Source organism: Typopeltis vanoorti, chromosome 6 (assembly GCF_054136105.1).
Source record: "Typopeltis vanoorti isolate ZY-2024b chromosome 6, IOZ_Tvanoo_1.0, whole genome shotgun sequence".
NCBI lineage: Eukaryota > Metazoa > Arthropoda > Arachnida > Uropygi > Thelyphonidae > Typopeltis > Typopeltis vanoorti.
This window is the reverse complement of record NC_143554.1, coordinates 94786224-94811492: the sequence shown is the minus strand read 5'-3', so window position 1 is coordinate 94811492 and position 25269 is coordinate 94786224. Positions and strand designations below refer to the sequence as shown.

The following is a 25269-nucleotide window of genomic DNA, read 5'->3' as shown; positions in this document are numbered from 1 at the left end:
CTGCAAAAAGCAGATGACCAATGCTACATCTTCCAATTCTGACACACTCACTGCCTCAGCTGTGCCTATCAATCCAGTCCATATATTATGAAAAGGAGGGGGTGACAGAACACACCCTTGGCAGAGGCCAATGGAGACTGTGGAAGGTTCAGACTTTGTGCTGTTTACCCTGACACAAAACTCTGGGTATTCATACAGGGACTTGATGGCAGCTAATAGTTGGCCATCCACTCCATACTCCTGTACTACTTGCCAAAGCTTATCCCGAGGAACCCGGTTATATGCCTTCTCCAAGTCCACAAAACATGTGTAGACATTCTTGGCATATTCCATAGATTTCTCAAAGACCTGCCTTAAAATGAAGATTTGGTCAGTTGTGCTTCTACCAGGACGAAAGCCACATTGTTCTTCCTGGAACTTTGACTCAACTATGCCCTGCACCATCTTTCCAAGCACCTAGCATACACTTTCCCAGGTAGACTGAGCAGAGAGAGATGCTACAATAGTTACTGCAATCCTTCTGGTCTCCCTTCTTGAAGACTGGTATTATTATGCCTGTCTGCCATTGCTTTGGTGCTCGCCCAGATATCCAAGCAGCCTGACACACTCGAGTCAGCCAGAGAACACATCTCGATTTAAGGCTTTTAGCATTTTGGGCTGAATTTCATCATCGCCAGCAGCCTTGCCCGATTTTAGCGATTTTATTGCTAAATGGACCTCTTCTGCTGTGAGACTAGTCATTGCCCTGATCTGCACCTCTTGGATGTCCACAACTGCTGGGCCACCCGGGTTAAGAAGGCTCTCAAAGTATTCCCTCCATCTGTGGAGGATATCCTTCTCGGTTGTTAAAAGTGCACCATCAGAGGCCTTAATTGCCCTTGCTGTGTATGATTTCCTCCCTCGAAGGCAGCGGATGGTCTGCCAGAATACTTTGTTTGCATTTGCATAGGATGAGTCTAATCTTTCTCCAAAGGATTCCTAAGCCTTCTGCTTTGCTGTCTTTACTGCCTCAGCATACTGCAAATGCATCTCAGGTGACCTGACCCTAAGCCGTGTTAAGTGGGACTCCTTTTTTTTGCCCGGACAGAACCAAGAAGTTTTTTGGACTTCTTGGTTCTACCAAGGTGTCCTTTTCTCACTGCCCGTTGCCACGCCAAGCCTCTTTCTGGCATAGCATGAGAGTGCAGAGGCAGTGACAGCTGTTCTGAACAGCTTCCACTCCTCCTCAACATCTGCAGTATGCTTCGGAATCTCTTTGAACCTGTAGGAAATGTCATCTGCAAAATTCTTCCTCACAGCCTCATTTTCCAATGCCTCCCATTTCACACGGTATAGCTGCTTAGGCCTACCAGCTTTGATGGTAGCATCTGGTTTCTGAAGCCGTAGAGTGCACACAACAAGGTGGTGGTCAGTTGACAGTTCTGCCCCCTCTTCTCACATGAACATCCAACACTGAGGAAAATAGGTCTGCTGAGACTATAAAGAAGTCAATCAGAGACCTTTGTTCTAGTGTATCCCTGTACCAGGTATACTTATGGACTTCTCGGTGCTGGAAGAAGGTATTCATTATGGACAAGCTGTTAGTACAGCAGAAGTCCAATAATTTCAACCCATTCGCGTTAAGGTCAGGGACGCCGTTCCTCCCAACCACACCCCTCCATGTCTGGTCATCTGTTCCAACATGTGCATTGAAGTCACCCATTAGCAGGACTGATCCAATGTCTGCCACCCTGTCAAAAGCGGCATGCACTTCTTCTAGGAAGGCAGAGTATTCTGACTCCAGATTAGGTGCTTAGGCTTGCACCACAGCCAAATCATGCTTTTTCATCTGAAGCCTTAACACACATACCCGTCCCCCCAATGGGATCCACTCAGCAACACAGTCTGACAGCTGGGGGATTGTGAGTATCCCCACACCCGCCTGAACAAGAAGAATATATTTTATTTTTAAGTAATTTTGAATTATACCAAACTGTATGATTTTATCGATAATAAACAATTTTTTTAAAAATTTTTACCATAATTTTGATTATTTATCCAAACGCGTATGCACTGTACTTACAGTGTGTATGTATATTTTGAAAATTGCAGCATCCCCAAGATTTCAAGCCATGAGCTGCCACTGGTGGGGATTATCATTGTTTTATATATCTTTAATTTGAGTTCTTTGCTTAATCTTTTGTTGTTCCATATATTTTGTAGCCTGCTCATTGTTATCCATCCATTATTGATTCTGTATTTGATGGTTTCGAAATAGTCTAGATCTTCAGTGATCATTGATCCTAGGTAATTGAACTGCTTTACTTGTTCTATATTATTGTTTCCTATTTTCATTTGGATTGCTTCCCTTTTTCTTCCTATTACCATCAGTTTTGTTTTACTAAAATTGATTTTCATATCATATTTGTTACTTGTTTGATGCATCTTGATCAGGATATTTTCTAATTTTTCTTGGCTGTCTGTAGCGATAACTATGTCATCAGCATACTTTAAATGTACTATTTTTCTTCCATTTACAGTTATGTCTTCACACATCTGTAGTCCTTCGTCTACTACTTCTTTTAGGTACAGTTTGAATAAATATGGTGACAATATGGACAGCCTTGCATTGCTACCTTTTTAATTGCTATTTGATCCGTTTCTATGTTTTGTAATTCACTATTGCTTGTGTTTCTGAATAGTAATTCTCGATACAATTTAATGGGTATTTGTCGAACCCTCTGTTTTCTAGAATTTTAATGAGTTTGCTTCTGTTTATTTAGTCATAAGCTTGTTTGAAGTTGATAAAACAGCAGTAGAGTTTTTTTTTTTATTGTCTCTCATGAGATCTGCTAATCTGTTTAGTGTGAAAATTGCATCTATTGTGCTTCTGCTATTTCTAAATCCCATTTGCTCTTCTTCCATCTGTTCTTCTTAGCAATGTTTAACTCTGTTTTGAAGAATCCTAATGAATATTTTATAGCAATGGCTTAGAAGGGTGATAGGTCTGTAGTTAGTGCAGGAACTGACATCTCCTTTTTTGTGGATGGGTATGATGTGGCCTGTTCTCCATTCTGTTGGTAAATTTCCTTTCTTTAGTATTTTGTTGAACAGTTCCCTTAGGTAATTTATTATGCTTTCTCCCCCTTTTTCTAGAAGTTCTTTTTGAATGTTGTCTATGCATGGTGCTTTATTATTTTTCATTTGTTTGATTGCTCTATGTATTTCTTCATTTAGTATGTCTTTTGTGTCAGAAGTTTCTTCTGGGTTGAAGGCATCTTGATCTATGTTTTCTTCTGTTGCAAGTGTTTCTTTAAAATGATTAGTCCATATTTATTTTATTGTTTCACGGCTACTTGTTGTGGTTCCATCTTTTTGCACTATTGAAACTGGGTTGGGTGAGTGTGTTCTAGTTATCTCTTTAACTATTTCATAAATGGTCTTGGAGTCTTGTTTTTTGTATGCTTCTTCACATATTCGTGCTTTTTCTTCTAAATATGTGATTTTTTTGCTAATCTGCATTTTTTGTGTATTTCTTTTTTCAGATTTTTGTATAATATTCTATTTTCTTCATTATCTTCTTTTGAGAGGTTTGTTTTGGATATTCTTTTTTTTCTTCCATAAGTCCAAAATCTCTGGTATAAGCCAATCTTTGTCTACTTTTGTCTGGTAGTCCAGGTGTTTTGTTGCTGTTTCTTTAATAATTTCTTTACATTTTTTCCAAGACTCCGAGACTGTATCTAAAGCAAGATTATTTAATTTTTGTTTTAATGTTTTCTGATAGTTAGATCTTGTCAGGCTATCGTTGAGTTTTGAGATGTCTATCTTCTTTTGTTTTTGATGGTTTATTTTCTTTCTTTTGAAACTGATTTTTAGTTTGGCTGATAATAGTTCATGGTTTGTATCCATGTCAATCTTTTTTAATGTTTTGACATTTTGAAAGGAATGTTTCCATTTCTTATTAATGATTCATATATAACTAACAAAATTAACATCATATGATATGCCAGTATGAAATTCTGGAAAATGTCACGGGGAAACATTCACTGATATTATTATTACTTGTAATATGTATAATCTACATAACTTTATTGTTTACAGTCATAATATTCAGGATCATTCATTAGCTCGTTTGAACTAATATATATATATATATCTACGACTGCAATGAAGCCTTAATTGTAAACACATGATGTGTGGCACCTTTTGATTGTCATTTCTCTGAAGAGTTGAAGTTCAGAGGACACATTGCAAAAGTTGGTAAATAGCTCAAAGAATTACTGGGATATTGAGAAACATGCTAACAAGTAAAAATAAGGAGGTTATTTTCTCTCTTTATAAGGCTATAATTCGGCTGCATAGATTTGATCAGCTGGGTTTCGTGGGGGACCAGGAGGTAGTAGAGAAAATTCAGAGATGAGTTACTAAACTGATGACAGGTTTGTGGAATGTTCCCTATGAGAATAGGTTGAAGGTGTGTGTGTATTATGAAGTTTAGTTGATAGGTCAAAAAGAGGGGACATAATAGAATCTTTTAAGATATTAAAGGGGTTTTATAAAATTGATGCAAAGAAAATTTTCAATATATGACAAATAGTCAGAGAACCAGGGGTCATTTGTGGAAGTTTTGTAAGAGTGTGGTTAGTAGGAGTGTGAGAACTAGATTTTTTGTTTGGAGAGTTGTGAATAAGTGGAATGGATTGCCAGAATTAATTGTTAGTTCTCTGATAGTGGATGAGTTTAAGGAGAGGTATGACAGGTTAATAGTTAACCTTCCAAGCGGCTAGGACGTCTATAGATGTCCAACTAAATCTGGATATGTTTCAGTCCACCTGTTGAAAGAACCTGGATAAGAAGTGCAATTTGACTGTCATGTCCATTAGAAAGTGTGATAAACCCTCACGCTGTTGCCTATAACAAGAAACGCACTTCCTTGTTCTGGGTAACTGGATTTTAGTTATATAGGATAGACTAAAAATAGAGAAATTATTTATATTTTTGTTTTCTCTTTTTATTGTACAATACAATTTTAATGTCTGGACAAAATAAAGATCTTGTATAATTTCTTCACTTAAATATTGCCTTACCTTGGAGAACCAATTTAATTTTTTATTTTTTTGCACTAATTTTTTTCTAATTGCTTACTAGAGAAAAGATTTTTCTTTGTTCTCGAAGAAATTAATTACGATAATTATTTGAAATATTCTTTTAAAAATAGAATATTTCATGTTGGGTATCTACTTGGATACTGAACGAACATGGATGGGCTGGCAATTTGGGATTTAGCCAACCAAATTGTATTCTTATTGGTTAAACCAGTATATATATATATATATGGTACGACATGACAAAATTTCATGCTGGCTGGGGCGTCGCCCACAAGGCCCCCGTTGTTTTTGCCAGGGAACCAGGGCGAACAGCAAAAAGTCAGCTACTGGAACAAATCTGAAAACAAACCCCAACTCAACATCACCAGAGTTAAAGGTCGGTACTATCAACATAAGAATAAGAAGCCTGAATGGCAAAGAAATGAAGCTAGCTGAGGAATTAGATAAGTACCAGATCGACATAATAGGGGTGACTGAAACAAAAAAAGACAAAAACGGGTGAGATCTTTCTGAGCAATAAATACAAAATGTTATATTCAGGCAATGACAATCAAGGAAAAGAAGGAGTAGCCATAGTTTTCAACACAAAATACGACGCTAATCTTCTTGAATGGCAGTCAGTCTCAAGTAGAGTAATGTGAGCAAATATGAGAATGGGGAATTGGACAATGAGACTTATTTGTGCCTATGGTCCCACAGAAGGTTCTACTAAGGTAGAAGTGGAGGAATTTTTTGAGGCTTTAGAAAAAGCAACTGTATTTTGTATGTCTGACATTTGACAAAAGAGCAAAGCTTCTGCACATGGCAGAAGAAGGAGGATCCATTCCAATATTTGTTGGATTTCTGCTCAGATACGAGACCCTCGGCTTACAATGTACCAAGAAGAGGCAATTCATGTTGAAGGGGGAGAAAGGAATAAGGCAATGTACAAATTCATTACCGCCAACACATGAAATCACGTGCTTTGTATGTAAATTTTCCACCTGTTGTACAAGCAAAATAGTTACCACTTTAAAAATTTGAATTTTATAAAAGAAAAGCTAATTTTCTGACATATAATGATAAACACTCATTCCACTAAATGCATTGATTACACAATTATTGGAATGGATTCTCCTTCTTCTACCATGTGCAGAAGTGTTGAGGGGTCTTGCATCTGTGGTCGCACAGTAGATATGAAAGTTTACATCTGTTATACTGCATAATTCAGAAAGCCTGGTCTGGACGATTGGAGTAAAACTCATATTACCTCTTATAAAAAGGGAAATGAAACTGAATATGAGAACTACAGATGAATTTTCCTACTGAGATGCTTCGGATAAGATTTATGCAAGGCATACTTGAGAAGAAGCTAATAATTGGTGGAGGGAAAACTTGGGGAAGAACAGTTTTGTGGATTTGGAAAAGGCATATGACAAGGTGCCAAGAGAAGAGCTGTTCACTGTTTACTATAAATTGTACAGTTTGATAGCTTTCTTCAGTTTAAGTATTAATATTTACTCCTGATTGCATTGGTCTTGAATATTGTCTACAACCATGGTGTCTCTGCTTGTTTCATTTGAGTAATCTTTAAAAGTATTTACTTCTAGAATACCTCCAGAACATTTTGCCACCTTCATGATAGTAACTTCTGTATTCTTGTCCAGGTCATTGCATGACTTTTGTATAACAAATTTTTAAGGAGAGGTATGTTGCTCTGCTTTCTTTATTCACATACTGACTTACTTGCTAGGAACCTTCTGTACACGTTCTTTTCATGACTGTCTCTTTAACTTCCTGAGTCCACTATGGAGTTCTGATTTTTCTGTCCTTGCAGAAAACTTCACCATATGCCCTCCTAACTGCATCAGTCAGTATTTTTTTCAGTCTGCTATGATATGAACCACACCTGAAGTGTTGTGCGCACATACTTAGTCTCCTTCATTCCAAAACTATGGAAAGAGTGCAAAGAAAAGTTATAGTTACAAAGATGATATCAGGAGTATGGAACGTAGATTAACAGATTGAAAGTATATGTAGAATGCAGACACTGGTAAAAGGAAAAAGAGAGGTGATATGGTAGATGGCTATAAGCTTCTGAGAGGGTGTAATAGGATATTTCTTGATGAAACTGATGGTTTCATCAAGAAATATCCTATTTCTTGATGAAAAAACTGATTTGCCTTCAACAGGCAAACTGATGAAACAGTTTGCCTGTTGAAGTAGTGAGTGCAATGGGTGATGCATGGCCTCCTTTGATGAGTCCTTGACTTCCTAGAGGTCTCTGATAATAAGAATTTTTAGTATTTATAACAAATTGAATATGGAAATAAGCAATGGAATAAGAATGGGTATGGTAAGCAGCTAGTTTTTATATAGTGATCTCATACACAAAAGGTTGAAGAATGTATAAATACCTTAGTGCTGTGTGTGTGTGGGGGGGGGGGGTGCAGGTTCGCTTGAGAAAGAAGAAGTTTAATGATATTTTTCTTAAACAGTTGCAGGCTGTAGTTATTTGGAATACTTCACGAGGAAGTCTGTTTTCCAGAGGACAGAAGTAGATGGAATAAAATGGGAATCAGAAAAGCAAGTTTGGTGTATTTGCAATTGCACTAAAATGGATGTTTGGAAAGTGGTACTCTTTTTTTAACAGATCCAATAAAATAGTGGAAGAATGGTGGCTACCAATTCAATGAAGCATTTGCCATGGAAGTACCTGTTGAAGAAACACAGACCTGAAACTGCATCTATAAGATAGAGGTTGAAGTGGGTCTGTAAGGGAGAAATGATCTATGACCCAAATTGCCCCCAGGACAGCATTGTGATTTTGGAGATTTAGGTGTGCCATCCAAAACTTGTGAGCAGTATTCAAAGAGTGGGCAGATTTAAGATTTTTATAGAGTTAATAGCTGGGTGGGTGAAAAATAGCATCTTGAGTGGAAGAGAATGCTTATTTTTTTTAGAGACCGAGAAACTATTGATGTTATATCAATATCACATCAATCTCTATCATATTTCCATTACTATCACACTGACATTTATTTCAATCTAAGAAGAGCAAGAACTAATCCTGTTTGATACACATGGATAGACTTATGTGTTCGTCATATATTTTTGTAATAGATTTCACGGTTTGATATGAACACAGATGGATAAGAAAATAATTATTTATTAACTTAAAAGCTAATATTTCACTGGTATTATATCCAGCATCTTCAGAGCACACAACACAACACAAAGTTTGTTACAAATGCAAAACAACCACGATCTGGTGTAACAGGGGGGGACTAGTAAAAGTAATTGCAGCATGCAACACAAGACTAAAGTCCTAATATGGCGCCATCTAGGTTAAAAAAAAAAAAATTCAAAGTTTTGAAATAGTAGTCCAAATGATAGTCTTAGAAAGTTTGAAAAAATGAAATAAAATAAAAGTAATAAATATTAATTTTGTCTTAAGACCTAGAAAACCAAAACACAAGATTTGACCACAAATAATAGATAGGAAGTAAGTTGTTGATAGGAAATTAATAATATAAATTTAATAATGTTCGATTATTATAGTATCTTGTATGTTGTGCCTTGAATAGAATGCACCATCATCAAGAATTTGTGATGATGAGCTAAAGTGTAATTGGTTGTTTAACTAATTATTAGCAATAACTAGTAATGAAATGGTTTATTATTAGTAATGGGCAATAAATTATTGCTAGTAATAAGCCTGTGTATCTCATAACAAGTAATAGACTGTTGATTTAACCAGTTCATCACTGATTAAATCACCACTCTTTAGAAAGTAATGATTTCATTTTAATCCCACAGGTCTATGTATTTTTAATTCGCTGCTGATTTTTGAGTGTTAAATTTTTTCATTTTATATATATATATATTCCTTTTTATACAAATAATTTTTTTTCAGACTGAAGATTCACAAACTGTTTTTGTAATGGCTGCAACAAATGATCTAGAGAGTATTGATCCTGGTCTTCGATTGCCAGGAAGATTTGATGTTGAAATTGAAACAACTATACCTACAGCTGAAGAAAGAGCAAAGGTGTGGATAACTTGTAACATATATTTCCAAATATACACTATCTTATCCAAAGTCATGAGTGATATGCAGATATAAGCAACTTTTTTTCATTGACAGTACTTTATAATGAGTTTCCCCATTTGGTTAATTTTAGAGCTTCATTGTCTTGTGCTGCTAATTGCTATAAAGTTGATGATACTGTACACCATACTTCCTTCAATACATTATGAAGTTTTACTAATTAACACATCACTTTACAGTCTTAATGGCTATATAAACTGATATATGAGGGATGACTGATGTTCTGTCTGATTCCAGTTGGGGCTATGTGCTTGTTACTTCAATGTTTCAGTGCTTTTTTTTCCTTTGGTCCAGTTGTTTTCTGATATTAAGCATTGCTTTTTGATATTAAGCTGTTGCTTTATATCAAAAAAGCTTTCTATCAAGATAACACCTGAATTTTGGAAGATGTTACAGGTAAAAAAAGCACATGCCATAAGATTGCTTCAGTGTTGGACAAGTGCAGTTGTCCAAAATATCAGTAAAATACATATTCCCAATTCGGTGCACTATGTCCTGTAGATATAATTCCTACCATAGGAAGTACCCCCCACATTATTATGCCATTACCTCCAAACTTCTTCATTGGTACAGTACAATCAGTTAAAAGACATTCTTCAGTCATCATCTATACCTAAACTTGCAGCTCCATAGGACAGGACTTAAATACATTGTTTCACAGTCCAAGTTCTGTTTACCTTGGCCCATGCCATTGATGTGTATTCAAATAAACACTGTATAGATGTCATATTGGAGGCTTAATGGATTGTATACAGCACTCAGAAAGGCCTGTATAGACACACGGACTGTATAGATGTAATAGATGTAGCTTTCTGTGTGTTTTGGAAGCACTTCTTTGATTGCTTGGCTACTTGTATCTCTAGTGTCTGACAGCAAGATGGCATCACCAGCATTCTCAAAGCTTGTTATATCTTGGTAGTTAGTATTTTTTTTAGGCATACATTATCATATCTTGACCCCATTGTCACTTATGGACTTTAATTTCTTTAAAGATTATTTCTGGAAATTTCCATGTTACTCCTGTAAAATTGATATTGATATTTATGGCTATTTTGCCTATTTTTTCTTGAATTTTTACTCCAATTTACTTAAAACATTGATGGTATTTTAAAGACATAAATTAAATGAAAAATATGGAAGGAATAATTTTTTTTTTTTAACATACCTTTGTAGAGTTCTTGAGATTATCTTTTTATGGAGCATCATGTCTTTAAAATTCCATAGGCAAAATGATAGGCAATAATGAATTAAATGAACTGAGGATTGTGTGACTGTATTATTTTGCTACAATGTTTCAGGAGATCGTATATTAAAACTATTACTTGTTAATTGATCCCTGAAACCACGGGCAATGTAAGATGTGGATTTTAACACGTTACTAGTTCACTGGAAGACAAACAAAAAAGATTGGGTTACAAAAGAAATTTTTAATGAATGGTTCCATCAATGTTTTGTTCCAGAAGTTAAACACTGTTTGGTGGAAAAAAAAATATGGAGTTTAAAGTTTTATTGATTATAGACAATGCGCCTACCATTCTGTTTTAGAACACCAAATGTGTAATTTTGTTTTCTGCCACCGAATACAATATCCTTAATATAACCACTAGACCAGGGTGTGATTGCTACCTTCAAAACTTACTACATAAGAAGAACATTCCAATATATTTTGGATAAATTAGATAAGGATAATTTTCTGACAGTTATTGATATGTGGAAGAAATTTTCTATTTTAGATTGCATCAAACTTGTTAAGTTGACATTATCAGAATTGAAGCCATTCATTTTAAATGTATGCTGGAAAGCTACTTGGACAGAATGTGTGAAAAAGAAAAACCCCATACTTTTGCTTACAACTGAATATCCCAATATCATCAGATTAGCACATGCAGTGGGTGGAGAAGGATTTGATGATTTCTCGTCTGCAGATATTGAAGAATTGATGGTTAACAAGGCTGCTAGCGATGACAAAATAATAGAAGCTGTCCTCAGGAATCTCGATGAAAAAGAAAAAAATGATGATGATGAAGAGATTCCACTCACTGCAGAATTAATTAAAGCGCTTCAAATAGCTAGTAAATTGCAAATTCATTTCTTACACATGATCCAAATACTGAACAAGCTGAACAGTTTAAACATGAATTGAAATCATGTATGGTGTGATATGAAGAATTATACAAATATCTAGTCAAAACAGGATCTCAACGATTAATTACAGAGTTCATGGTAAAAAAAAATCAACCCCCAGAATTATTGGAAATTAGTGCTAATTTAGTTCCTTTTTCTGAAGAAAAAGTTTTGCATTTGCAGTATGAACAGGATGGCCAAAATGTTTCAAGTGATGGAAGTGATTTAATTCCAGTCTCACACAAAAGAATGCAGCTAATGTCGGAAAGTGATACCGAATAAAATTTAATTAATAAACACATGCTCTGGTGTATTTGGGCCTTTTCAAATTTCTGTTTTATTAGTGACACACTATTTTCTTTGAGAAAGATACATATGTATATACTTTAAGTATTTAAAATAAAAATATTTCATTAAAATTTAATAGTTTTTTTATTCAATGATTTTCATATGTTTTGTTTGAAAATAACTTATTTTTCGTATTCGGTTTCAAATGTGGAACCATCCTTCTATTTTTTCATATGCACTGTATTCTTTTTTACACGGTATTTTCTGAAACCAATCTACCAGGCAAATGGAGAATTGGGTGTATATCGTTAAGTCACTCAGGTATATTTGTTTCCTACAGTAATCTGTCATTTATCTGACCTTCAAAACAATGACCCTTCAATTAATCAACCCTTGTATGTCAATTGACCTCAGTTGACTTCTCAATAGAGCACCATGTTATAGTCCTCCAATTACCCGAACTCGTTGTTCGGATAATTGAAGCGTTGAATAAACAGTGGATTACTGTATGTCTGTTTATTTATCTGAAATCTGTGAATTTGTTTTAATAGAGTTGTTTTACTTTCAAGTGGTTTGAAACTATCTAGAAATTTAGAATGTTTTATAGCAACCATTGTCAAAAGTTAAACAATTTGTGCATTCACTATAAATTTATAAATATATAAAAAATGTATATAAAAAAATATAAATACTGCTGAAATTCCTTTTCAAGGGATTCAAGGTGCCCAGTATTCTCCTTCAGATTGTCATCCACTTCACCTTCAGACCACACTGCAGAGTTTTTCAAACATGGCCATGTTTCCAAGTTTTGCTTTCCAATGCCAGTTTTGCAGCCTTGGATACAAATGCCCAAAGATTTTCTTTAAATTGGATAATGTGTGTTTGCTTTCCCTGAAGTTTGTTTCAGGTTCAGTTTATTTAGCTGGTCTAAAATGTCTGCTAAGTAAGCAACTCTTTTCTTCCAAGCAAACATGGTGGCATCAGCAAAACATACAGAGTGAGCTTCAACTACATTAAGAGAGCAACTCACCTTTATTTGACAGGCTGTTATTCAAACATTGAGACACTGATTAAAAATTAATTTTGATATTCAATTTTGCATCATAGTCCAGGTCCACCATGTCAAAAATTTGAAAAAATATTAAGGGCCTGCCATTGCAAATAATTAAAATAATATAAAATGTTTAATATGTATGAACACAGCAGGCCTTTGATATTTTTTTTTTAAGTATTTGCCATGGTTGACTTTAAGTCACTTCCCTTCATTTATCAAAAATCAGTGTTACAATTACTTGTAGAATATTGCAGTTTAGCCATATTGAAATAAATAAGTGTTGAAAAACCATTGTGGTGAAATTTCCCCAGAAAACACTTTGCGACTCACAGGTTGGGATCCCAGGGCATAAGTAAATAAATTTTTCACATTTTTGTTGTTGAACCAAAAAAACATATGAAAACACAACTAACATACAAGATGCATTGTACTATATTATGTTGTATGGAATATTTGTATCTGTTGTGTGAAAACATCTTCAAGAATATGCAAATTGAATAACTATTGATTAATGCTGCTTGAGTATTTGACGAAAATGTAGCCTGTATATCTTATTGAATGTGAAGTGAAAAGTAAAGAAAAAAAGTAAAGGAAAGGAAAGTAAAGAACATGTTTTCTATGCAATGTTTGAATAGCCTAACTGTGTCTGACGAAAAAAAAGTTTTTGAAGACGATCCATTGTATCATTCTTAGGGACATTGGTGAACAGACTGACAACATCTAACCTAGCTATAATGTCTGAAGGTTCTGCATTTAAATCTGTTATCCTTTCCATAAAATGTAAGCTATTCTTCACATATTCTTTTCTTTTCTATGTGTAGGGCTACCAGGGCTTGGCAGATACTTTCCTACGTTTGAGATCAGGGAATCTGCCCCATCTCATCTACAATAGGACATAATAGAACATCTGGTTTGTGGATTTTTGGTGCTCCATAAGTTGGAAAGGAAAGCACAACTCAGGATTAGCTTTCCACACAACAAATATAGGCCACCAAGTTGGGCAAAAAACAAAAATGCTATGTATTGATCATAACTATTTTATAAGAAAATTTAAAGAGGCCTCCGAAATGTTCTACCCCCCCCTCCCCACACACACAATGTAACAAAAACCATGGTTTAATCCTAATCAAGGTCAGTACGATAATCTCGTTACCGGAGGTAAGCATCCTACGAGTATACTCGTAGTTGGCTTGTACAGAGCATATACTTTCTATGAGAATACACAGTTTGATGCTAGCCCCACAAGCCAAGCATTTTCACTTCTTCAAGGTCACTACAATAATCTCCTTCCCGGCGGTAAGCGTCATACGAGTATACTCGTAGCTGGCTTGTGAAGCAGGTTTACCCACTACGAGTATACTCGTAGTTGGCAGCGAACGTGTTAATCATAAATCTCAGAAAACCATGGAACTGGGATATGACACTTCATTCTACAGAATGTGATAGCAACGACTAGCATTATTCTAACACTTGCACATTAGTTAATACAACAATTATTTGGTCAATCTGTTTATATGTATTAGTGTTTAAGTTCTTATAACATTTGTGTTGTGTATAATTAGTTTTTTCTCTTCTTTTTTTATACAAGTCTTGTATTCTTGATGATGTAAGTTGAAACTTATATCAAGAAGAATACTTATGAAACTTGTCAGGTGATATCGGTAATTTTAATAAATCTTGTTTTAAATACTTGATGATGAGGGTCAGGGAATATGTCAGTGAGTGCTCAGCAGTCCATGATAAAAATATAGCATATATTCATTGGCTCAAGTCACAAATTCGTTTCATTCATCTTATACTGTGGCCTAAAATGACTTTAAAAAATTATAAGGCAAATATGTTAGCATCATTTTTTTGCCCTCCAACTCTTTTTTTTAGATCATCAAGGTAAATCACCTCCTGCAATCAAACTGCTCACTTCATGCCTCTTCTGATCTTTTGTCAGAAGGACATCATAACAATCCTAATTAGTCTTGAAACTAATGTGTCTCCTGGTCCAGATGGTACCCCTCCAGTTTTTCTCAGACCAATTAACATGGCCTATATCAGCTGTCCAATTCACCTGGCATCTACCCAACAACATGGAAGCAAATCTTTATCTAACCTGTACTTAAAACACAGATAAACGCCAGCTAACATCCCACACATTCTAGTGGAAAGGCTTAGAAGTTGGTTATGCATTTTTACTAAATAGCTTAAGGAAATTACAGTGTATACTAGGATATACATTAAAATAAATTTTAATACGCTTCCAATATTTCAGCAACATCGCATTGCCATTTTCACAGGAACTTAAAAATAAGACGTGCACGCAAGCACAACAAACAGTAAATGAGGAGGAAGCAGGAAGTTATTCTTTCTCCTAAAAGTCCTGATGGTGTCCTCTCATGGGCAGTGTTGGTATTCTTGGGCGATTGGGCTGAAGGTCTTCTGATGTAGGTTTCCCAAATTTGGGGCAGTCTCATGCAACCAAATTTGTTGAGGTTTGGATTGTTTCTTATACGGGCTGAGGCTGATTCCATGAAAAGCCTTTCGTATTTGAATTTACCACAATAATACACCGTGGTAATTTCCTTAAGCTATTTAGTAAAAATGCATAACCAACATCTGAGCCTTTCCACAAGAATGTGTGGGATGTTAGCTGGCTTTTATCTGTGTTTTAAGTACAGGTTAGATAAAGATTTGCTTCCGTGTTGTTGGGTAGATGCCAGGTGAATTGGACAGCTGATATAGGCCATGTTAATTGGTCTGAGAAAACCTGGAGGGGTACCAGCTATTTAGTAAAAAAAAAGTAAAAATAACATCCCACACAGTACCTACAAAAGAGATAGTCATTGGCAGCCATCTTCATTTTTTTTTTTTTAACATGGGCATTTCTCATTTAATTAGCAATTATCAGTAGATTGTGCTATATTTGCTATACAGCTCTTCTAACTGACAGTAATTATCTTTAGACATAGGTTATAAAAAGATTTAGAGAAACCCAAGACATTGGATCATGTTGGCATCGAGACCTTCTCAGCAAACTATCATCTTATGGCCTTCCTCCCTCCCTCCTTGATTGGATTGCCAGTTTCCTCTCTGGTCATTCATTGCATGTCATAGTGGATGGCTTCTGCTCATCATTTTTTTTTTTTATTAATGGTGGAGTGCAACAGAATTCTGTACTTTCGCCCTATTTCTATTCCAAATTCTATTCATAGTTTTGCTGATGACAGTACTCTTCATTCAGAAAACCCTATAGTACTCAAATGATTGAAGATCTTCTATTTTCCTATCATTACCTCCAAGAAAGATCATATACTTCACTTCCTCTTACTTTTTATAACTTTCTGATATCATTTCAACATCATTTTTCTGTGCTTGGACTGGCTTTCACATCAGCTTATTATAATTTGAACATATTACATAAGCAGCCTCCTCAGCTTCTTAAAACTTTTTTTTTTTTTTTTCAAAACACTGCTTCTCTCTTCAACTCCCAACTTATAAATCTCAAATCTGACTAGACTTCAAATACTCATCTCGCATTTGGGGTAATGCACCTAAAAATTCTTGATTGTATACAAAAGAGGTATTCTGCATGATAGTCAACTCCTTTCTCACAAATCCTTCTTTCATGGACATTGCTCTGCTTTCTTATAATTGTGTAATTACTGGAGCAGCCACTAGTCAACTTCCATACACAGTCCATCTCCAAACATATCATAACCATCATCTCATCCTCTTTCTCCATTCCATCTACCTTTGTAACATCTTTCACCATTTTGTTTTTCCTAATGAGTACAACCTCCAGCTTTTCAAGAAACATCTTAATAGATTACTCCTTACTTATTTCTCCTTAATCATTTGCGACACATTGCATTATAGTTTTATAGGTATTTTGACCTCATATGAGGTCAATATTAAAAACAAATAAAAACAAAAAATAAAGTTTGCTCATTGTTATATCCTCTATTTCTATAATTTGTCCCTTTTAGCTTTTAAGGTTAGTCTACACTTAACTTGTTGTTCTCTTAAACCTTTCCCCTTTTTAAACAAACAAAATCTTTGGCTGCTCTTAAGTTTAATCACATGTAGAATACTTAATGATTAGGGCTTTGTCCTAGAATGAAATACAGCCATTAAACATATCTTCTGAGACAGTCCACCTGATAAGCATTGACAAATTTATTTTTTAACTGCACCAGCCAATACCGAGGATAGATGAGACTCTTATCCAGGATGGCTCTCTCAGAGCGATACACAGTAACTAAACTACAGTAAATTTCTAACTTCTGTTCACTATATTCTTGCATGCAGTCGTGGTCCGCTTTGTTAAATTATACATGTGGGTTCTTCCCGCTAAGTTCGATAATAATTTTATAAGTGGCTGTTTGAATTCATATACTAAACCTGATCAGGCAGGTACTAAGAAACATATTTATTTATTAAAGAAATGATACATGAAAGTCTTATTTCTAGGTAATCTGAATCAAATTTTAGTAAGATATCTGGTTCTTTACTACTAATGAAGTACATGAACATATTTGCTTGGGCTACCTCTATATGTAACCTAACATTATCTCATCACAAGTTATCACACATTCTACACTCACGTGGACACCAGTTATATCACTTAACAAACACAATTAATTCATACAAATTAAATAGAGCCCTGCTAGGCAGACAGTTCTCAAACAAAGATGGGTCTGTGCCAATTTGGAGGCAGTTCCTAAAGTTCCATATAATAAGTCCACTACACAAAATGTTCTTTGGAAAACACACAATTCCTTAACCGTGAATATATAATACAAGAGTCTACTTTACCGTCTTTGAAATGATACTCGTTCCTTTCTTCTGCCTTGTCTGGGCATCAAGGCTTCTTCTCAGTCTGCTGCTCGTCTGGTCACCTTCGACAACTGTATGGCCAGATTCTCAGCAGGAAGGGCGATATGGCTCAGGATCTTAGCCAGAACGGACGGCATCTACTTGGTTTTTCCGTCGCACAATATAGCATAGCTATCCTAGTCCAAGGAAATAGCTAGTCTTATTCCATATGCTGCGGCAGACGACTCGGACCTTCCATGGCCAGCCTGGAACTTCTCCGTAGGTGCGGACTGGACCAACGTCCGAGAGGTCAGGAACCAAAAAAAGCCTCGAGTGGGGTTTACTTGACCTTTTTGTTCTCATGTTCTTCCCGATGTTTCTTGTATATCGCGATGCCCGCCAACGCAGTCACGTGGGTTTTCGTCATGCCATCCAGCTCCTTCCACTTCATTGCACATGCTTTTGGCGTCTTTTCTTAGAAAGTGCTCTAGTTTCTCTTTCTCATAATTTCTCCTCCCCCTCCCCCCCGTACACGTAACACTGGACGGTCAAAAGGTGACCCTTGGACTCTGGCTTACATTACAGATTTTGCCATCTTATGACACATAAAATGGGGTTCTTAAATTAATTCAATACATCAAATAATTTCTCTATCAGACCTAACATAACAGGTTAGGTCTTACAATTTTCTTTCATTTGTTATATAATTTCCTCCCATCTTAGTGTTATATACATATACATACATTTCCATTTTATAGCCAACACACCACACTCTCTGCCTATTTTCAAAGAGAGTTGTTCTTGAATAAAAAAAATGGTAATTCTTTTTCTTGGTTTATTCATCCCTATTCTTTAGATTGCTTGTATAACTTGTTTTTGCAAGGTACAATAGCCTGCATTGATTATGAATTTCAGTAAGTTAGCCTCTGCCAGGAAATCTTGTAAGATTGGTTTGGTTTATTTAGTTTTATGGCCAAAGCAACTCACAGGTTAGGAGGCCAGTGTATTATGTATGTTAATTGCATGTGTTCTAAGGGACGAAAAACCCGAGTTTCTGGGGGGGGAAATCTTCTATCTCCATATGAGACTGGCTTCTTGTAAGGACTGAAGAGTTTCGTGAAGTCTGCTTATTTCTAGTGAAATAAGCAGACTACGTAAAAGAAAATAATCATTTCAGTGTCAAGCAAACATAAAGTTTTAATTTTATCCTTGAAAAACAGTGTAGTTTTTAATGTAAGATCTGGAATGGCCAGTAAGGTTGCCTAGAAAGAAATTTTGCAAAATGAAATAGAAAGAAATAGATGAAATAGAATATGTGTGTGTGTGTGTAGACATGCACGCACACACATGGTATATATATATCTGTGCCACACGGCAAGAGGTCACAAGACCTATGAGATGAAAGTACCCTGATTAGCCATGTTGTTAGAGAGAAGAAAGGTATATGTTGATGTTTTTCTTGACGAGCTGAGGGTTGTAATCATGGGATTAAAGAGTATCTGGAAAATTTTTCCACAAAACAGAGATATACTGAAATGAAGAAGGAGGAGGATAAGAAGTTGATTCAATAATTTTGGAGCCACACTATATAAGGGCATCAAGCAGCAGCTGTTTTGTGTTCATACATGAATAGAGGAAAATGATGGAATGGTAGTGGCCAGTTCAGTGGAGCAACATCCTTTTTTAAAAAAGACATAATACAGCAACAGAGTATCTGTAGGAAAGCAACTGAAGAAAGTCATCTGATAAGGAATGCCAGTCTTCAGAATACAATCAAGCATTCTGAGGAAGATTTTAGGTGTACTACACCAAATGTGAAAACAGTTCTAAAGAATCGTTATTCCAAGGTTAGGCAGATTCAAGAAGTATCAAGCTTTTTTGCTTCTGAAGAGGGTATCAGAGTGATCCTTTGTGCTAGAAAAGGCTAGGTGTGAAAGTTCAACCCTAGATGAGAAGTTAGAGTTAAACTTCTCTTCTTGGGTTGTAGAGGCAATATAGGATGGGTGTTAATTCTGCAGCACAAGCTTTTAGTACAACTGGAGGAATGCCATGAAGACCAGGAGACTTGATAATATCAAGTCTGTCAAGTTTTCTTATTTTCTTTTGAAGAAAGACCAGAGGAGACATACTGCAGAGTTGGCAGAATAGTTGGAAGAGATTTACTTTGATCACCTAAACAAGAGTTGGAGGAAAAAACTGATGCCAGGATGTCTGCCTTACCTTTAGGAGATGTTACCACTGTATCATCAGGAAGGCACAGAAGGATTGACTGCCATTTCAGCAGAGGTGAGCTTAATGCATTTTGTGCTTACAAACCCTGTTTTAGATTTGCTGATCTTTTTTTTTTTTTTTTTTTTTCAGTTTTTATGAGCTATAGTGTAAGTGAGTGAGAGTCTGGAGTTTTTGCTTTGAGCCATTGGATGTATGCTGAATTTTTGGCTTGGACTGTTTGAACACAATTGTTGAACAAGAGTTTGGATAAAAATTGAGACTCATCTCAGCCAGAATATTTCAGTTATTAGATCAGAACACTTGTTAGGACCAGAAGAGTGGAAGCAATAATGAGCCCTGGAAATATGACATAGAAATCTCGAAGGTCATTCCTTGTATCCTATACCACTCTTGTAGTGCCATAGGATACAAGTCTGAGATTGACTGATCCTTTATCCAAGTGTGGATAAGGATTAAATAAAGGAAATAAATAATTAAATAAATAAAGGATTAGACTAAATTTATTATATTATATTCTAACCAAGTGAAAAATAAACTTTCAACATCTTTCTCTAAATCCAGAGTAATTTATTAAAAAGGTGGCACACCATTTGGCAACTCCTATAGGTAGAGATGACCTTGCTAATGCTTCAGGCTGGTATCTCCACTTGGGCCTGGCTCCCACTGAAGAGACCTCAATAAAGGTTGAAACTAGTCTGGGCCCTTCCCTTAATGCATAACATTAGACATATCTGCAAGGAGATGTGTTTTGCATTATGGGAGATACTGAGATAGGAGTGATGTTAGCTTGCTCCACCTTTGCAAGGAGTTTCCCTGGTGTTGTACCACCTTACCCCAGTCCTGAAGATACTTTCAGGCACAAACTTTGTTTGCTCTCACTTGGATAAAGGATTAAACTAAATTTATTATATTATATTCTAACCAAGTGAAAAATAAACTTTCGATATCTTTAGGTAATGTTTACATCTCAGACTGTCTTTCCTTTTCAAATTCCACTTAGCTAGAAGAAATGCCAAATTATTTGTTAATAATGATTTAACACATTGTCCAGCTACACACCAGGACACTGGATAATCCTCATCATTCTTCGAACATGTTAGACTTTTTCTTAAACAGCTCTCCTTACAGATATAATGTAGATATCCTCTCCCCCCCCCCTCTCTCTTGGTACTATTATGGCATTGCTGTAGTGGCAAATGGAATGATCGTTGTGATTTCTATTACTCCTTCCCAGGGTTTCTGGCTCTGAGCATTAGCTCTTGATCTGAATAATTGACACAACAACAACTGCTTGATTTCATATATCTAATGATATTGAGATGATGTGAAGGAGAATATTCATTTGATTCTCAATGATATGCTAAACTGGGGAGGATAATTGTTAATAGATAATGTAAATGTCCTGCAGGATGATTTGAATAGACTGGCAGTATTGATGAAGAAGAGTGATTTCCAGTTTAATGTGGCAGATTGTAAGGTTATGCACTTTTGACTGAGGAGATTACATGCTGTGCATTATATTGATATATAGACACACCAGTATGAATTCTTCTTCTCTTGCACCACATATCTCCTTTCCAACTTTATATGCTTTTGAACACAAGCTATGGAAAGGTTTGGAAAATCTTACGTGTTGCTCATGATATTTCCAAGGCATTTGATTGAGACTGACTTAGTAATAGCAAATCCAGCCACAAAGGATGGAAGATATATCATCTTATGGTCTGCCTTCCATGCCTTACAAATGAATTCCCAGTTTCCTCTCTGATCATTCACTATGAATTATGTTGGATGGTTTCTTCTCTTCAGATTTCCTCACCAGTACTGAGGCATCCCCATATGGCTCTTCATTTATGCTTTCCCCCTCCCTCTCAAACATAAATGGCCTGCCTTCCCCTCTAAGATCAAATTCTAGTTATAATGTTGCTGCTGACAGTATACTCCATTCCTCTTCTTGGTTTAATAAACCTTGCAGTATTTAAATGGTCTAGGCCAGTGGTGTTCATCCTTTTTTACTACGCGAGCTACTTTTCTATAAAAAGTTATTCGGCGATCTACTCTTATATAGATCACGTTCCCCCAACCTGATATCTTATTACACACAAATAAACAACTAAAAAAAAATACACAACTAAAAACTTTATTTGTGTATCTAAAAATTTATTTATCACTTTTAATTATTTGAATACAACAAATATTTTAATACAACAAAAAAAAAACCCAAATATGTTGGAATAAAATATTTATTTCTCTATTTTGGAAAACCAAAGTTGGAAAAAACAACAGATTGATTACAAACATACAAGTTAAAGGAAATGCTGGTTGATTTAAAAAAAAAAAAAAAAAAAAGTCAATGTGAAATTTGGCATTGTTTGGACCTTGCAATATTTTCATAGTCAAGTTGATATGAAGAAGTGGCCAATCGCAGACAATCATCCAAATGATCATTTGTAATTTGGTTTCTTAATTGATTTTTTTATGACGGTCATATTGGAAAAAGCGGATTCTGACAAGTATGTCGATCCGAAACATGACAGAATTTTTCGCGCAATATCAGTTAATATTGGGAATTTTTCATGTGCATACTTCCAAATGACTTCATTGTTTATTGATTTTAAATGTAAACTATTCTGAATGTTTATTATCTCAAGTTCTACTTCAGCTTGGTTTATATCAAAGAGCCCACTAATTTTATTTGAAATTTCTGTGATGTTCAAGTTTTCTTGAAATGGATTATTGATAAAAGATACAATCATTTCAGTTTTATTAAAATCTTTAAATCTTGAATTTATTTCTTCCTCAACTAATTCTATTTCACGAATAAATTCTTTTAAATCATAGCGAAGCATTTCTTGATTTTGTTCAAAAATTTTAATAAATATGGGAGATGTCTAAATTCGTGGTCATTTATATTTTTCGTTAATAAAAGTAAGCATTGTTGGAAAGTTTTTATTGAACTTAACATGTCAATTAAATTTTTATCTCTACCTTGTAACTCTAAATTTAAATTGCTTAATTTCGTACAGAAATCTACTAAAAATGATAAGTGTAACAACTTTTATCCCTCAATTGTGGATAAATATCTCCTTTTTCATCAAGAAAAATTTTTATATCGTTAATTAATACAAGAAATCTTTCTAAAAATTGACTTCTGCTGAGCCAGCGAACATTATTGTACAACAGAAGTTCCCTATCATCATCTGCCTCTAATTTAAATAACCACCATTGCAGGGCTTTTCCTTGAACAGAATTTACAATTTTAAATGTAATATCCAAAAGATCTTTGTGTTTAATCTTTTACTACACAGTACTAGTTGGTGAATAATACAATGGTACGTTAAAAAATCTGAATATTTGTCATCGTTTTTACATAATGAAATGAAGCCTAATTTATTACCTATCATTGCAAGAGCACTATCAGTAGTAATAGACACAAGTTTAAAAAGCGGAAGTTTGTGTTGTTTCACAAATTCATCAAATGCCGAAAAAATGTCTTCTCCCCTAGTCCTTCCCAATAATGGTGTAATTTTCAAAAGTTCTTCTTTACTTGAATAATCTTGAAATACCATGAGAATAAATACCATTAACTGAGCAATATCAGTGAAGTTGTTTGATTCATCAAATTGTAATGAAAACGCAACACACTGGTGAATGTCTGACATTAACCTGACCTGGAAACTTTTCTCCGGCAATTGGAACGCTTCCTTTCGGCAATTTGAAACCTTGTCTGTTGCCTATAAGTAGTCTCTCATCGACATCTTAACCAAGAAGCTCCTTTCTGGAAGCAGGAAACTCCTCTCTCAAACAAAGTGGATCCGGGCAGTCTCTCTGATGGTGGTGACTCTGGACCGGTCTGGGCAGTCTCCTCTCTGACAGCAATTCTGGAACCGGGACCCCTTCTGCTTGCTTCAGTCCCTTTTTATTAGGCCTCCTCTGAGACCTCGCATGAAGTTTGGCAACCCCCAAAGAATCGGTATGAATCTTTCATCTTAAGTTTGAAGTTTGGCACACCTTTTGTTCTCCTCCGCTTTCTTTTGATTGTAAGTTGCCGGCCATCGGAAAGTTGTTTGAACTCTTTCTGACTGACCTCGGAGATGTTTACACTTAGAGCCTGCAAGCCTTTCTCATAAATACAAGTTTCAGTAACAATCTTTCTAATGCCGCCATGTACAGCTTCGGCGACAGAAACATTGCCTTTGTTTTTAACACCCTAACATATTCTTATTAAAGCAACATATACCGCATTAGCTTCAAAAGAGTTGTTTACAAAAAACATCTAATACAAACTATATTGAGACAAACAAAGTTTATTTTTTTACAATATTCACATAGGACTTAACCTAAGTAAAAAATCGATGTAATGCGCTTTGGGATATTTAATATTTAAGCTACAATTGAGTTTTTACACTTTGCTTATAATCGTATTCACTCGGATCACTGTTTGACTTCCACTGATCCAAATTAATTCATTTACCCGGACTTATAAGAAAATTACTGATTTGACAATTTTAACAAAAAATAAATAAACAATAGCAATACACTTAAAGCGAATTAAAAATAATACAAAATAATGATAAATAAAATATTATGTTTTTAGTTTTAATTAAATTTGTAAGTAAGGAGAAATGCACAAGAGATCGACCAAAAATCGCTCCGTGATCAACAGGTTGAACACCCCTGGTCTAGGCTCTTCTTAAATCTTCCATAACCATTGCCATCAGTACCTGATCTTTCCATTCTCATATGGGACAAAGACAACCTCATCAACATCATTGCTACCAAAATTAAATCCTGTCTTAGTTTTTATAAGAAAGATATTGCTTCACTTTCTCTTGTCGTTGATAATACTTCATCTTCATTCAAGATGAAATCTCCTTTCTTGAGCTACTTTACGGATACATACATCACATTATAATATAATATAAACACTATTAATAATACACTATATAAATCCCAAATCCTCCTCCCAGTATTAATATACTGTTCTTGCATTTGAAGTGTACCAAACTTTCCCTTCTCTATAAATGTTTAATGCTATCCAGAAGAGAGCACGTGGTTAATAAAGGACCTATCTCACAGACCCACTCAGATCACTTTCTTGCAGATCTGCTTTATGGCTTTTCTGTAGGTATTTCATGCCTGCTATTCTGTCACAATGACCATCCTCATTCTTCCAATTTCTTTTTAGACTTTAAAAATTCGCAGCTCTTGGTTAATATCCACAGTTTATATTATATATAATCTTTCTTTTCATCTTCTGTTCTTTGAAACAGGGTTACTTGTTCACAAACTGCACTATAAGTTTTGTAAATTACTCATGTGTAGGACTGACATATGTAAAAGCAAATATAGTCAGTTACAGAAATTGTCATCAGTACAGTGTTATTGATATAATCTTAAAAATCTGTTCCTGTTGTAGGCTGGTATGCAGAATTAGTGACAGACATCACTCATGGAAAGTATTTTTCCTGTTAATGCAGTTGAAATGGTTTCCATTAGTGATACATACATTTACTTTGTCTACACTTGCTGTAGTCAGTTTGAAGCTTTGCTGCTGCTGCTATTGACTGAAGTACAAATCAGAATGC

The 25269-nt window shown here is 35.3% G+C and overlaps 1 protein-coding gene across 5 annotated transcripts in view; it reads left to right on the top strand.

Moving 5' to 3' along the window:
• The window catches only part of LOC150105719 (ATPase family gene 2 protein homolog A-like), a 311383-nt gene that overhangs the window by 186595 nt on the left and 99519 nt on the right, over positions 1-25269 (top strand). For all 5 annotated transcript variants that reach the window (XR_016548496.1, XM_090395038.1, XM_090395036.1 and 2 more), the window contains one exon: positions 8983-9117. Coding sequence is in view for 4 of the 5 variants with exons in the window: in XM_090395038.1 (XP_090251164.1) it covers positions 8983-9117 (135 nt within the window). In the remaining variant the exon portion in view is untranslated. The remainder of the gene's footprint in view (positions 1-8982; positions 9118-25269) is intronic.